The 16,237-nt window shown below is 57.4% G+C and overlaps 1 protein-coding gene across 1 annotated transcript in view; it reads right to left on the reverse strand.

Annotated features, from left to right (window-relative positions):
- The window catches only part of CELF5 (CUGBP Elav-like family member 5), a 60,807-nt gene that overhangs the window by 13,447 nt on the left and 31,123 nt on the right, over positions 1 to 16,237 (reverse strand). Inside the window, exons 5-11 of the mRNA XM_077751834.1 lie at positions 14,864 to 14,943; positions 11,576 to 11,722; positions 10,839 to 10,980; positions 10,603 to 10,749; positions 9,052 to 9,114; positions 8,512 to 8,595; positions 5,740 to 5,883 (exon numbers count right to left, since the gene is read on the reverse strand). Of these exons, the coding sequence (XP_077607960.1) occupies positions 5,740 to 5,883; positions 8,512 to 8,595; positions 9,052 to 9,114; positions 10,603 to 10,749; positions 10,839 to 10,980; positions 11,576 to 11,722; positions 14,864 to 14,943 (807 nt within the window). The remainder of the gene's footprint in view (positions 1 to 5,739; positions 5,884 to 8,511; positions 8,596 to 9,051; positions 9,115 to 10,602; positions 10,750 to 10,838; positions 10,981 to 11,575; positions 11,723 to 14,863; positions 14,944 to 16,237) is intronic.

Here is a 16,237-nt window from a genome sequence, read left to right on the forward strand (position 1 = left end):
GCCAAAAGGTGGCGACACTCGAAGCGTCCGACAGATGAAGGGACACACACAACGTGTCCACCACGCGGGAGCGAGGCGCCCCCACCCGCCGCCCCGCGGACGGACCGCGAACACACGACGCTCAGGGAGGGAACCCGACACGGGAGGCCACGCGGGTGTGAGTCCACGTGCGTGACGCGTCCAGAACAGGCTCCTCCACGGGTCGGAAAAGGGGTTCCTGGGGGCCAAGGACTGGGGAGGGGAAGTGGGGTGACTGCTGATGGGGACNGCTGCGGCCGGGGCTGTTTCTGCAGGTAAGAATGCCCTTGTGAATGTCCTGAACGCTGAACTGCATACACTTCAAGATGGGGTAAAAATAGTAAAAATGGTGAATTTTATGTTCCATGAATTTTACTTCAGTTTACTTTTTTAAAGTTTAGTTAGTTATTTTGAGCCAGAGGCAGTAAGAAGGGGGGGCAGAGAGAGAGAAAGGATCCCAAGCAGGCTCCGAGCTGCCCGCGCAGAGCCTGACGCAGGGCTTGAACTCACAGACCTTGAGATCATGACCCGAGCGGAAACCAAGAGTCCAATGCTCAACCGACTGAACCACCCAGGCGCCGCGATTTTACTTGAATTTAAAGAAAACGCATATTGTACGGTGTCTCTCTTCTCCCCTGGGCCACCTCCGTGGGGGCAGAAACCAGAGCCACCCAGTCACCACGGGAGCCCCGGTGCCCAGGACAGGCACGGCACGCAGTAGGTGCTCAGGAAGTGTTTGCAAGATGAACGGCGCCTGGACCCACGAAAGCAGGCACCTGCCCTTCGAGGGAAGGAAAGGTCCCAGTTCCTCAACTTCCGGACGGGTCAGATAGAACCTTGGTGACGGGGCCATCACCTCCCTTCCCGAACATCTCCTCCGGGGTCCCCTCCCTTGAAATCCTGGGTTTTCCGGCGCCCGGACACCTCGCTGGGGGCGGGACCCACTCGGGCTCTTGTCGACGAGAGGGAAAATCAGGGAGGATGCGGTCCTTTAGCAAGTAAAACTTTTATTAAATAAACTTTCAGTTTCTCCAGACCGAAGAGAGGCGTTTGGACATGAAGATGATGCCTGCAGCTTCTCGCCTGAAACACACCACAGTGCCAAGGCCCCTCCGGCCGGAACGGCGAACCCGGCCCCCCCGAAGCTCCCGGTCCCTTTCCTGCCGTGTGTGTGTGTGTGTGTGTGTGTGTGTGTGTGTGTGTGTGTGTGTGTGGCGGTTTGTCTCCAAAAGTCGGTTTGCAAGTTGAAACTTCATGAAATTACTCGTAGCAGAAATAAAGTACATCGTACAAATCACGTGGGTCTTCGAGGTGGAGTATAAAAATGGTATTTACAGCCAGTAAACATGGACCAGAAGGGCACAGGCCNCAAAAGGGAAGGCTGTGTTTTTCTTTACAAATTTTCCTTCTTGAGCTTATGAAGTTCTCTGGTGCCTCATTTGGCAAGAGGCCCCACTGGACGTCCAACGAACTTGACTCTGTGCTTTCGCGGTTTGAGTAGGTATACAGAGGCGCCCCACGAGACCTCCCTCCCCGCCCCAACTAGGAAACAAAAATCCACTGCTGTCTGATTTTTTTCCCCATTTTTTTCTCTTTTCTTCTTTGTATCTGCTCAGAAAGACCAAAATTCAAAAAAAAAAAAATCATTTGTAGAGGTATCTCTGGTGAAGGGGTGCTGGGCCAGCGCGGGTTGGGTTCGTCCAACGCGCATGGCGATCTTGGTCATGAGATCGTGAACTCCAGGCTGGTGATCCGAAGTCAGGGAGGGCTGCCGCCTGCCCGTGGGAGGGGGTGCGCGGGGCAGGGGGATGCTCCCCAGACCCTGTCTGCCCCTGACGGAAAGCTAAGGGCTATTGGTCACATGAGTAAGGCTATGACNCCGGAAGCTGCAGCTAAGACCAGGGACACTGGAGCTGGCCGAGCCCAAGGGCCCGCGAGAACGTCGGTGGCAGGGGCCCAATGTCCTGGAGGTATATCGCGTTGACTGATGATTCCCAGTGCTTCTCCGTGCCCTGGTCTGACATGACAGCGGGAGGTGGGGACACACTGGGCTGCCCGGTCATCCTCAGCCCTTCTTATGTCCCTGCTGAGTGACCGGGCCAGGGTCACCTTCTCTTGGATGGAAGGAAGTCGGAAAAGTTTGGTCCCATGATCTATACTCAAAAAATATATATACTGTCTATAGCTCTCTATATATATATGCATATATATATATAGGAAAAGTTGTGATTTAGTTTGGGGAGGCCACCAAGGGTGGGGGCAGTGAAGCCCTCAGCCCCCATCTCAGGAGCCCCCCGCCCAGCGCTGGGGCAGACCACAAAGCCCCCTCCCCGCTCCACATGGCCTGCAGTAGGGTTTTACATTAGGGGGCAGGCGGGGGGCAAGGGGAGATGGGAGAGGAGAGGGGGGCTGGTGTCCAAACTCGGTTGTAATTTACGGAAAAGTCCGGGGTCGGTTGGAATCGGGAGGCCCTCCTGGGGTGGGAAGGCCCCTCACCTGGCAGAGAAGGGAGGGGCGTTAGGGTGCGGTGATGGGGGGCACGCAGGCCAACGGCATCACCCCCCCGCCCTCTTGCCCTGGCCAGGCTGGGTTCCGGGAACCCAAGGGCCCATCTACTCAGAGAGAGTCCGTTTCCAGCATCAGAGGCCAGCAATCTGCCTTGGAAAGGACTCTGGGCCACTGAGGCCACTCCTCATCTGGTGACCCCCGGGGGCAAACACTTGTGTTTATTCTCGTCTCCCCTGCTCCCTGCCGCGAAGGCAGTGCTCCCCCAACCTCCGCCCCGTTTCTGGTCATTCACAGCTGTGTCCCCAAGCGCTATCTCCAAACAGTGCCTAGCACATAGTAGGTGCTCAGAAAGGATTGCTGTCCCAGGGTGTTAAAGTGCATGGGTCGCCTGTTAGTTGTCTGATCCCGTGACCGTTGACTCTGCGGGTGCTGATCTGACAGAGTCTGAAAAGCACGTGCAGCCCCTAACTGAGCACCTACTTCGCACCAGACCCCCAGGCGCGGCGCTTTGATGACGACGGCGCTCGTGATTAAAAACAAAGCAAAAAACAAAATCAAAACAAGTGATTAAGAGCTTTCCAGGTGGCGGGTCCTGGGCTCAGCTGGGAAAACACCGTGTCCCCAAGCGGGTCCTCCCTGCTGCTTCTGGGGAGGTGACTTTTGTGAACCCATTTCACAGATGAGGCTCATCAAGGCTTGAGGTCAGTTATGTTTCCCCACTGGCCCCCTAGGCTCACGGTTCATTCCCCCAAAGGTGTTCAGTTGTTGATAAAGTTGTTCTCTCTGGTGGCAAAATATACTCTTGGGGATTTGTTTGGGGGGGTATCTTTGAGAGGGGGCATGCTGGTGAGCGGGGCAAACATTCCACTTTTTCACCAGTTCACTGAGCGTAAATGACACTAAATGAGGAACTTGGACAGGGGTCCAGCTGGGAGGGTCACAGGACAGGACAGAAGCCCTTCCCTCGCAGCAGCCCCAGCCCAGCCCACACCTGGCCTCTCAAGTGAACTTCTATTCATCCCTCAAAACCTTCTTCTGGAAGGATTCCCCAATCCCCCCCACCCCGATTTCACCCTCTGTCCTAGCCCTGACCAAAGTGGGGGGCTGGAGGGTGACTCTCTAGCTCTGTCCCCACCATCCCAACCTGGGGGCTCCTTGTGGCCTCCAGCAGCACTGCCCCGGGGGGCTGGGGAGGGTGTGCCGAGAAGAGGGGGNGCCAGGCACGCACAGCGGACGCCCTCTGCACTTGCACGCCTCTGCGGATGGGGCGCTTGCTACTTACCTGGGCTACGCGGTGGCGGTGGGGACAGGCGAGGCCGCCTTCTCCCTCCCCCCCTCCCCGTCCTGAACTCGTCTAGGCCTCAGATGCTAACGTGTGCCCCCACCCAGACCGCTATCCATCTGGGGTCTTGACTCTGCATGGGACTCTCTCTCTCTCTCTCTCTCTGAATGTCCTGTGTCTCTTCTCTCTGTCCTTTTCTCCCTCCCTCTGTCTTTTATCTCTCTTTCTGTACCTCTGTCTCTTTTTGTCTCTGTCAGTCTGTCTACCCCGTCTCCCGAGGCCATCACAAACATTCCAGCCTGCCAGTTCCTCAGATTTCCGCCCCTGCCCACCTTGCCCTACTCCTGGCCCCTCACCTCTTGGTCCTCAATGGTGTGCAGGCCACAGGGGCTGGGGGCCTTCTGGGGCGAGGGTCTGCATGCACAAGCATTGGGAGGCGGGGCTCCCTGAGCTCCGTGTAGGGGGCGGGGTGGGAGGGCAGGAGGAGCTGGGGGCAGGGCTGAGCTGTCTTGCCAGGGGTCCATGGGGAGCCTTGGGGGAATGAGGAGCTGGGGAGGGGTGACGTCTTCTTATCTATCATCTCCCCTAACACCTGCCGCCCATCATATGGATGAGAAAACTGAGGCTCAGAGAAGGCATATGACTCCTCACTGTGGAAAGGGATTGAGTGGGTCCCCTCCCAACATTTCCTTCTTCCTCCTGGGGGCAGGATTCAGAGGAGGGGCCTGGGTGCTGGCCGAGGGCCCCTACTGGTGTGGCCAGCGTGCTGCTTGGCCATTTGGTGCTTCTCCTTCCTCCCAGGATATTGGGGCAATTCTTCTTTTTCCTTTTTTAGAGATTTTTTTTAAGTAATCTCTACACCCAATGTGGGGCTCAAACTCACAACCCCGAGATCAAGAGTCACAGGTTGCACCTACTCAGCCAGGCAGGCTCCCTCTGGAGCAAGGCTTCCATTTTATGGTTGGACACGAAGTATATACAGCAAGTGCTTAATAAATACGCAATAGTTGGCCTTTTGAATAACACTGTGGGAGTAACAGTCCCAAGTTTGGAGCCAAACAGACTGGTTCTAATTTAGGTTCTGTCTCTTTGCTGCTGTGTGAACTTGGAGAAGTTGCAGCGCATCTCTGAGCCTTAATTGCCTCTGTGTCTGGGGACAAGGAAGTCCTCCCAAGGCCCTGTACCACGTCCCCTGCCTGCCCTCCCCTCCTCCCACCCCCCTTGCTCGCTCTGCTCTAGCCACACGGGCCTCCTCCTCACAGTTTCTCCAACATACCAGACAGGTCTTGCCCCAGGGCCTTTGCATGTGCTGTTCCCTAGATCCCTCTACCCCAGATATCCTTTGGTTGGAAAATCTCCTCATTTGGGTCTCAGTTGAGACATCACCTCCTGCACATCAATTTCTATTTCCTGACCAACGATGTTCTTCATTCCATCTATAGCCCCTTGGCCTATGTCCTGCTTTGTGTATTTCCATCTCCTACCCATAAACCTGTGCTTTTCCGCGCCCTCACCGCTGGCCACAGGCGGTTATTTCAAATTTAGATTTAATTAAACATTCCATCCTTTGGTTGAACAGCCCCGCCTTAGGGGGCCGGTGGCCATGTGTGGCTGATGGCTCAGGTGGCAGAGACATGCAACATTTCCACCAGGGGAGAAAATTCCGTTGGGCAGCTCAGCAGGACTATGAGGTTTCAGGGTGGGGATTTTGCTGGTTTCCTTTACTGCCATGTCCCAGCACCCAGCACGGTGTCTGGCACACAGTAGGTGCTTAATAAGTGCTCACTCTAATTCATAAATATGATCCTTTTGAGCCACACATGTCTCACGGCTGACCACGCCCTCCCAGGCCCCTGTTCCTTGGCAAGTGGAGTGGGGGACAGGGCTGGTGGGGGTAGGGGAGGGAAGGGGTGGCTTCAATAAGGACTCACCAAAACATTTGCTCTGGTTGGTGGCCCGATCCATAAACACCTTGGAGGAGATGATATTGCCGAAGGGCAGGAACATCTGCGTCAGCTCCGTGTCTCCAAACTCCTGGGGGAGGTGGTAGATAAACAGGTTACAGCCTTCGGGACCTGCAGGTGGGGGAGAGAAAGACATAAAGCCCCCAAGGAGAGGAGGCGGATCCCCCCCAGGGGGAGGGGTGCGGGACCAGAGCCCACATCTGGCATCTCCAGCTGTTGGGGGAGGGTGCCTGTGACGTCAGGAGGAAGGGCGTGGTGATGGTGGAAGGGGACGCACGCTGGGTGCCTACTTTTGCCTGTCTAATCCCACGCTTGGGGACTCTAAACCTCCGATGGTCCTCAGGCCCCAGATAATTTACAAAATTCAGCTGGTCCCTCCTCCCAAATCTGAGATAAATCCCTCAGTGCCAGACCCTGGATAACCCCCAAGCCCCAGACAACCTGAAACCCCTGAAAAATCGCTAAACCTGAAACTCTAGGCCATTTACAACATGAGGTGAATTNTTTTACAAGTCTGAGATCACAGAATAAAATAAGAGCTCATTCCCTGGTCCCAAACCCCAAATACCTAGATATTTAAAAAAAAGTAGCTAATTCTCCAAACCTTGAATCATTTTCAAAACTCAGACGACACAAAAATAAAATCAAGTAAAATAAAAAAGAAGTCTCTAGTCCCAAACCCAGATAGCCTGAAACCACCGGGTAATTAAACGATATACTACACCTCCCAGAAAGAAATTCCTAACAGTACAGCTCTCTCTCAGAACCATCCCCTCCCCAAATAATCCCCAATGCATGACTCATGTAAAATCTAGAAATAACAATCCAATTAAAAAACCTTCATTATCTGAAGCCACAAACATTCTCCAAACCTGCCCCTAATCCCAAACTGATAGATGCCTTCCCCCACACCCCCACAAACCAAGGGGAAGCCCCAAATCATCAAGAATCCCCTTCGCCCTGGAAATGAGCACTCCCGCTTCGGTTTATTTAAAATCCAAGATTACACATTCACATCCAACCCTTACCTTCCTGATTAGGACCAGAGTTCTAATAATGCTCGTTTTTTAAAAATGCAAGTGTGCTGCAATGTGATCATTGCGCTGAAGCAGACGGCACAATTTTGACCCTAACACAAATTTCACCTTTACTTGTGTGCTATCTCTGTCCAAAAAACGCGGAGTGAAAGCAGACACCGCACCCAGCCGAATTGGATCTCGTGGGAAAACCGTGCGTGCACACGCCCCACCAACACACAGAGGCTCAAACACCTACCACGGTCTTGGTCCCCCAAGTGTGTTGTGAGCCACACGCATCCCCATCTGGAGCTCCGACTCCCCCATCTGACTTCAGACAAGCCTCTTTCCTCCACTTAACAGCACCTCACCGCTGTCCCTGTGTCCACCTCCACGTGCAAACGTGAGGTCTTTTCCAAGAGAAAGTGCCACATTTATTGTATTTTTTTTTAAACCTGATAACATGCATAGGCTGTGCTACCACATCTGCTAGGGTTCTGTCTTTGTTTTGTGCATCTGGACCCCATTCACTCAGGAACCTTGTAGATCATATTGCGAGGCTTTGCATGCTGGGCGGAGGATCCAGAGCGCAGCTTGACCGCATCTGAACTTTTACCTCTCGGCCCAGGGTTCAGGGAAGTTGGGAGAAGGGACCGGGGAAGGGACACACCCAGGTCGGAGCCATCCACAAAACAGTGACCCGAGGCAGCTGTACCCTCTCTGAAGCTCCCACTGGCTCGCCTTGCATGGGGGGAGGGGGAAGGTGTTGGGGAGGGTGTCACTGAAAGTCACATGGGAGCTGTGGGCACTGCCAAATCCTCATGTCTGCTGCCCTCCGTGACTTTAACCACAGAGGCCCCTGGAGATACAAAATCTGAGAAGGGGGTACCAGCTGGTTGGCAGAGCTGGAGACCCCTCAGCCCAGGGCTCACCTCCAAAGCTCAGTGCGTGTAGCCTGGCAATGCCCCCCCCCATTCCACAGGCCAAGGGCAAAATGGGGCAGAGCCTCAAAGAGCTCAGTCTGCGAGGCTCCCCTGGCCATGGGGCGGTCTGGGGGCTTTCCTAGCTGGTCACCTCCTCCCCACCCCACTAGCTGTACGGAAGGGGCCTTCCAGGGGGCTTAGCTACACTACGTCAGGATGGGTCCTGTTTATTTCCCAGTAAGCGCCTCTTGACACAGACGGCCATTCCGGTTGCAGGTGAGGAAACTGAGGCACAGGGCAGCGAGGCGCTTTCTTTATGTCACAAGTCAGAACTGGGTCTGAATCCAGGTTGTCTGACTTCAGATTGTCTGACTCCAGAATCGACCTCCTCCCTTCTTCCACTTTACTGGGGAGGCCTCAGTTTACCCGAGGTATCTCATCACGGTCCCCCACCCCCCCACCTCAAAACAAGTTTCCAGAAATTCAGAGAATCATCCATCCCGTCTTGGAGAGGAAGGCTGTTGAGGAGGGGGGAGGGTCACGGCTAGTCCTAGGGGGTCGAAGCTAGCACGGTTCCCACATTCCAGAAGGGGAAGCTGAGGCTCAGGGAGGGTGATTCAGTTCCCCCGAACATCCAGGGGCTGCGTTAGAACTTGAGCCCAGGTCTGTCTGGCCCGCAAGCCGCGCTCTTAGAGCCGCGGTTCCCTGAGGTCGCGGCAGGCCAGGCCAGGGGTCCTGGAGGTGGAGGGGGCGGTCAGAGGGCTGGGCTGGCGCCCCGGGGGAGGTCGCGGCCCCCTCACCTTCTCGCTGCTGCTGCTGCAGGAGGGGCGGCGGCTGGGGGACGCTGTGAGCGATGGGCGTGATGGCCGCGGTGGGGTACATGGCTGCGGAGACCGGGAGCGAGACACAGGGCGGAGGCAGGTGTAAGGCCNGGGCGGGCCATGGGAGGGGCCAGGGCCCAGGGAAGAATGGGGCGGAGCCTCCCTATCGGGAGGGGGCGTGGCCACAGCCGGGGACAGGCCTGAAGGAGTGGCCAGGGCCACAGAAGATCCGAGCGGGTGGGGCCGGAGCTTGACGAGCAGGGCCACGGCTGAGGGCGGGGCCCTGGCCGGACACAAGAGGCGGAACCAGATGCTGCAGGGGGCTGGGCCGAGACCCGAGACTGGGCCAGGACCAGAAGTGGGAGGCGTGGCTCGGTGCGAGAGGGAAAGCCGAATGAGAGGGCGTCCGCCGAGGGGCGGGGCCGTAGGCGGGGCGTGACGAGGGGCGCGATCGGGCCAGGAGGGAAGCCGGGGCCGAGGCGCGGGGCTACGCCCGGGATGCTGGACTGCCCCCCGTACCTGTGTACTGCTGGACTCCGGAGAAGGCAGGATGGAGGGTCTCAGCCACGGTCGGGCTCTGAGCTGCGGGGCAGACAGAGGGGCTGAGTGGGGCGGGGGCAGCAGAAGTCTTCCATTTACCCCCGATACTTAAGAGTCTAAAGGAGAGCAACAAACATCCGCCCCAGCTTCACCTCTGCATGAACGTTTTAAAGGTATGGACCCTAATTTACAGGTGGGAAAACTGAGGTTCAGAGAGGTGAAGCAACTGGCACGGGGCCACTCAGATAGATAATGCCGAGGTCGAACAGGACTCCAGAGAAGTTTAACCATCATCCCCATCTCTCTGTCCCCATCCGGACACCCTCTCTCTTCCCCTTTATTCTCTGGATTCTCCAGGACTTCAGGCCTCTGCTCCCCGTCACCCCCGACCCCCATCCCTTTCCCTCTCTCGCACCTCCCCACCTCGGATCCCCCGTGTGGCTGTGACCACCCAACTGCCCCCAGGGGAGGAGAGGAGGGGAGAGGTTATCCAGACCAGTAGAGCTGGTGCGTCTGGGGGAAAAATCAGCCAAAAGGTTCTGCTCGAATGGAGAGAAGCTGCTAAGGGATGGGGTGGTGGTGGGGTGTGACCCTAAAGGAGTCACATGTACAAATCATTCTGTGTTGGTGGAGCAGTTTTGTATCTTGATTGTGGTGGTGGTTACACAAATCTACACTGTGATAAAATGGCACAGATGCCCCCCACACACAGGCGAGTGCACGTACAAAGTGGTGCGCTCTGAATAAGGTCTCCAACTCCTGTGAGTTCATTGTACCTTACGAATGTCGGTCTCCTGGTTTCCACAATGTGCTGTGGTTACGCAAGATGTTAGCATGGCAGGGGGTGGGGGTACCGGGTTGGAGGCACAGGGACCTCTCTGTACTATTTTTGAAACTCCTTGTGAGCTCCAATCATTTCAAAACAAAAATGAGTTCTCCTCAATGGTGGGAACACAGATGACTTACTTCACCCAAGCAAGATACTGGCAGATGCGTGCTGGGAGCTTGTGGTCTACGTAAGGGAAAGATGGGGCCTCTGCTTCACAAAAGCAGGGCTGAGCCTCGCTCAGGGCATGGTTAATACTGAATGGATGAAAGAATGAATGAGTGAATGGACGAACGAGTGTGGCTACTGACATCTTCCTAAACAGCAATGATTGATAATTAAGATTTGTTCTTAGTATCGGTGACGGCGTTCAGCATTTTATATACTGATTGCATTATCAGTGCAACCTCATGAGATGTCTGATGTTATCTGCCCCATTTCCCAGATGAGCAAACTGAGACCCAGACACTTCACAGAAACCACCCAGGGCCACCAAACTGGAATCTGCACCCACAAATGTCTGGATATAAAGTTCCCGTGTGTGTGTACCCTGCTACAGCCCCCTTCTCTGTGCCCACCACTCACATCTGTCCAGCTGAGACCCCCTCTCTTTCCCAGGCACCACGGCATAGGAACTCATGCTTGTCCCAGAGACACCCTCCCGGCCTCGCTCCCCCCGCCCCCGGGGGAACCACTCATGTTACCTGGGTAGGGCACAAGGCCATTGGCATACACGGTCTCTAGGGCGGGATGCCCCCCAGGGAAGGGCACAACACCTGCGAAGCCATTGGTGATGGGAGCCACGAGCCCGGGCACAGCTGTGGTGCCAAGCAGCGGGGGCGAGTGCAGGCCTGTAGGGCGAAGGAGCGCCATGGGGAGCCTGAGCCTGGCCCTGGCCCAGCCCCGCCCACCCCTCCTCAGGCCCCTGGCGGACTCTCACCAGAGGCAGGGGCGATAGGTGTGGCAGGCAGCCCGTTAAGGCTGACGGCGCCGATCTGCTGGATGTGGCAGGGTGAGAAGGCCACGCCAGGGCTCAGGTAGCTGCCCGACGTGGACAGGACCGTTGTCTGCTGCTGCATGAGCTGGGGGTGGAGAGGGAGTCAGCGTGCACAGCCGGGGTAGCACCTGCCCTGAGGTCCTGACTCACTGCGGGAGGCCTGGTCCTCAGGTAACCAGCAGGCAGGCAGGGGGCGAGGGGTGGGGTCAGCCTGGCTCTCGTGGCTCAGGCCTCAGTTAGGCTCAGCCTGGGATCCAGGGTCAGTCTAGGATTAGGGTTCAGTCTTCAGATCAGGGCTGAGTCAGGAATTTGGGCTTGGTCTGGGATCAGGGATCAGCCAACACTGAACTAAGCCAGGGTTGGGTCTTGGTTTGGTGTCAGCCTGGATTGAGAGGCTCTTTTGGGGGCCAGGCACGGGGGTGTGTCAGTCCAGAGTCGGGTTTCAGCACAGGCCTGGAGCTCAGTTCATGGCTAGAGGGCTCAGCTGGGGATGGGACTCCACAATCAGCCTGGACCTGGGGACTCACCCGTGCCCAGGATGGGCCCCCGAGTCAGATAGACTGGGCAAGAGACAGAAAGAGGAGCAGAGAGGCAGTGGCCCTTGTCAGAACGTGGAGAAGAGACTGAGCGGAACGCTAGAGTGGCCTTGGGAGACAGAGTGCGTCTGCGGGGTCACTCACAGCCTGGGCGTAGGCACTGTAGGGGCTGAAGGGCAGGGTGAGGGACGGCGTCAGGATCCCCAGCTGGCCCACCATCTGCTGCATGCGCCGCAGCGTGCGCTCCTTGTCCGTGTCGGCAAACTTGACCACCAGGCTGGAGGAGGCGCCCTGCAGGGGTGGCGGCGAGCAGGGAGGGAAAGAAGGAGGGAGGTAGCCAGGACCCTGGGTTCCTGGAACCACGCCAGCTCAGGCCCTCGGGTGAGGAGTGTAGATGCCAGGAGCTCTCAATCCCACCCATGAGCCCACCGCTGCGAGAACAGCTCAGAGGCATGCAGCCGTCTGTGCGCACAGGCGGGGTGTCCGGGCCCTGGGGGTCGGGTCTGGGCCCCAGTTGAGGACCCAGAGAGCAGAGCTGAGAGCAGAGTTGGTTCTGGAAGGCCCGTCCTGCCCTGGCAGATGTGGACATTTATCTNAAAAATGGGGAATCCGACTGCTGGAGATGAACGATGGGAACCTATGACTCACAGCTGAGAACAGGTGAGATACCAGCCATCAGAGAGGGTGACATGCCCCCTCAGAGAGAGAGAGAGAGAGAGAGAGAAAGAGACTGAGTGGGGGAAGGGCAGACAGAGGGGGTCAGAGGATCCCAGGCAGGCTCTGTGCTGTCAGTGCAGAGCCTGACACGAGGCTCAAACTCACAAGCCCTGAGGTCATATGACCTGAGCTGACATCGAGTCGGATGCTTAACCGACGGAGCCCCCCAGGCGCCCCAGCACACCCATTCTGGAGACGAGCTGAGAGCAGAGTTGGTTCTGGAAGGCCCGTCCTGCCCTGGCAGATGTGGACATTTATCTACAGCGATGGTGGCTCCTGGCACCTCCTTCCTAGAGGGCAGGGGCCACTCCGGAGCCCGGCTGGTCTTCCTCAGCCTCTCCCTGCGCCTGACCTGCCCACCTCCACCCTGGCCCCTGGGGACATGTCCAAACGACCTTCCCTCCCCTGTCACAACTTCCGGTGGCTCCACATCGCCCACGCTCCTCAGCCGAGGACTGCAGCCCCTCCCGCTGCCCCCCTGCTCCCCTGCTGCCCCCCCATATGTGTTGTCATTTCCTGCACCCCACATGGTCCCCTCTGGTCTCGACAAAGCCAAACCACATCAGGTCTCACCTCTCCAGGACACCCTGTTGTACACCCACACACTTACACACGCTCTCACACACACATGTTCACCACGCATGTGCACTCACATGCGTACCACACATTCATACACACACACTCACCATGCGTGCTCAGACATACCCTCCCACATGTTCATGCACTCACACACACACACACACACTATGCATGCTCACACTCACACACCATGTATACTCACCATGCAGGCTCACGTATGCTTGCACACACGTGTACACGAATGCCACCCACACAGGGTTACACACTCACGCACATGCATACACTCACAAACACAGGCATGCATTTACATCGCCATGCATATCACACAGATTGCACACATGCACTCACACAGTACATTCAGATGCACACAATGCCGTGTACATGTGCAAGTACATACACTCATGTTCACACACCTACCCAGCCATCCACACACACTCACACACTTGCCCTCACATTCCTGCAGATGCACACATATGCAGTTGTTCCCCCGTCCCCCTGACATGTGCGCGCGCGTGCACACACACACACACTCAATACACACGTACACACGTGCACACAACCACAGACATACTGCACAATCAACTCACACAAAACACCTACTCAATACACTTATACAGTGCACTCATACACACATAAATGTGTGCCAGCATGCACACTTATCCATACATATTCTCACACACACACAGCTCACGTACACATTAACAATCATCCACTAACAGCACACACACATGCACTCACATACACAGGCATGCGTGCACACCCACATGGGCTCTGTTACACACGTGAACAGACACATGCGTGCTAGTCCACGTGTAATCACACACGCAACCACACACCAGCAGTACATCTATGCACACCCCCACACTTACTTGAATGCTCACACCCTCGTATGCTCCACATGGGCACAATCACACACTCACATGCATACACCCACCCACGGCACCATCAGAGATGGCGTCTCCTTCTCCGCCTGTGCCTCACTAATGACCAGCCAGAGGCTGAGCATGACTGGGACGGTAGGGAGAGTTTCTGTCCCTGTCCCCTTACGCCTGCCACCAGGGCCCTGGGCAGTCCTACCCCCCCAGAGCGCAGGGCAGTCCTACCTCCCCCCCCAGAGCGCAGGGCAGTCCTACCCCTCCCAGAGCGCAGGGCAGTCCTACTCCCCCCAGAGCGCAGGGCAGTCCTACTCCCCCCAGAGCGCAGGGCAGTCCTACTCCCCCCAGAGCGCAGGGCAGTCCTACTCCCCCCAGAGCGCAGGGCAGTCCTACTCCCCCCAGAGCGCAGGGCAGTCCTACTCCCCCCAGAGCGCAGGGCAGTCCTACTCCCCCCAGAGCGCAGGGCAGTCCTACTCCCCCCAGAGCGCAGGGCAGTCCTACTCCCCCCAGAGCGCAGGGCAGTCCTACTCCCCCCAGAGCGCAGGGCAGTCCTACTCCCCCCAGAGCGCAGGGCAGTCCTACTCCCCCCAGAGCGCAGGGCAGTCCTACTCCCCCCAGAGCGCAGGGCAGTCCTACTCCCCCCAGAGCGCAGGGCAGTCCTACTCCCCCCAGAGCGCAGGGCAGTCCTACTCCCCCCAGAGCGCAGGGCAGTCCTACTCCCCCCAGAGCGCAGGGCAGTCCTACTCCCCCCAGAGCGCAGGGCAGTCCTACTCCCCCCAGAGCGCAGGGCAGTCCTACTCCCCCCAGAGCGCAGGGCAGTCCTACTCCCCCCAGAGCGCAGGGCAGTCCTACTCCCCCCAGAGCGCAGGGCAGTCCTACTCCCCCCAGAGCGCAGGGCAGTCCTACTCCCCCCAGAGCGCAGGGCAGTCCTACTCCCCCCAGAGCGCAGGGCAGTCCTACTCCCCCCAGAGCGCAGGGCAGTCCTACTCCCCCCAGAGCGCAGGGCAGTCCTACTCCCCCCAGAGCGCAGGGCAGTCCTACTCCCCCCAGAGCGCAGGGCAGTCCTACTCCCCCCAGAGCGCAGGGCAGTCCTACTCCCCCCAGAGCGCAGGGCAGTCCTACTCCCCCCAGAGCGCAGGGCAGTCCTACTCCCCCCAGAGCGCAGGGCAGTCCTACTCCCCCCAGAGCGCAGGGCAGTCCTACTCCCCCCAGAGCGCAGGGCAGTCCTACCCCCCCCCGAGCGCAGGGCAGTCCCCCTCACCGGCATGGTCTGGCTGCCGTGCAGAGCATGGATGGCCGCCTGCGCCTCGGTGTGGGAGGAGAACTTCACAAAGGCGCAGCCTGCCCCAAGAGAAGGAGAGCGCGTGAGGGGCAACAGGGTCTTTCTGGGGGCAGAGGCCACAGGAGAGGGGACCGGAGCCCTGGGTGGCCCGTCGGTGTCAGATGCAGGCAGCCAGAAGGTCAGACAGTCGGAACAGAGAGACAAGCACTCATGTGTCCAGACAGACAGCTGGACAGTAAAGGGTCAGGCAATGAGACAAGCACACAGCCAGCCACAGAGGTCGACATCAGCCAGTCGGCCATCCGTTCACTCGGGAAGCCAGCCAGCCACACGGCTATTTGTCACCCGCACAGTCAGACAGACGCCCTGAGGGGAGGCAGGTCCTGCCCGCTGGAACAAGTGAGGAGCACGGGCTTCGAGAACCCCCACCAGCCTCTGGCACCATGAGCTCCGGTGCTGCGATCAGGTATGGAGAGTGACGGTGACAAACCTTCGGACACAGGCACAGAGCTGCAGTACTGTGGGCACAGCCAGGCACAGATACATTCAGACCCGGACAGGTATGCCCGTGTCACCAGAGTTAGAGAGATGAGGACCAAAAAAACGACAGACCCAGCTGGCTAGTCACAGGACGAAATCAGAAATCAGGCAGCCAGCCAGCCAGGGACCACAGACACAGGTAAATTCAGACACAGTCATAAGGAGAGACCACTAGACATAATTCCAGACAGCGGGTACTATGGAAGAGCCAGGCAGGTGGGGTGGGATGATGGAATGTTCTGGAATTTGAGAGTGGCAATGGTCGCACAAGTTTTCGAATATACTGAAAAGCACTTCACTGTACACTTTTAAAAGGGGAATTTTACAGTATATGGATATCAGGTAAAAAAAAAAAAAAGAGAGAGAGAAAGAGAGACAGAGAGCCAAGCAAATAGGGACCGTGGGACACATTCAATCCTAGAAAATAAAAAGTTGCAAGGGCCAGAGACAGGCAGGCGGAGAGTCGGTGCCAGACAGAGGGACGAAACGGGTAGAATCAGGTAGACAGACAAAGACCACCAGACACATGAAGACCCAGACAGAAACAGTCACTGAGACACTCAGGCATAGTCAGAGACTGAGAGGCAGGCGTCCAAAGTCACATACAGTCTCAAGGGCAGACAGGGACACAGGTCGTTGGAGACCATTAAAGTCTTTCCTAGATGGTACAGCCAGGAGCAGGCAGCCAGTCCACAGGAAACTGTCCCCTAGAGCCAGGTGGACACGGGCAGCGTGTCGGGACATGGCACACAGTTAGGACCTGGTGGGACGTGACAGGCCCCGCCCCGGGCCCCAGCCGCCCCTCCCCACGGG

The sequence above is a fragment of the Crocuta crocuta genome, unplaced genomic scaffold (genome assembly GCF_008692635.1).
Source record: "Crocuta crocuta isolate KB4526 unplaced genomic scaffold, BGI_CrCroc_1.0 scaffold110, whole genome shotgun sequence".
Taxonomy (NCBI): domain Eukaryota; kingdom Metazoa; phylum Chordata; class Mammalia; order Carnivora; family Hyaenidae; genus Crocuta; species Crocuta crocuta.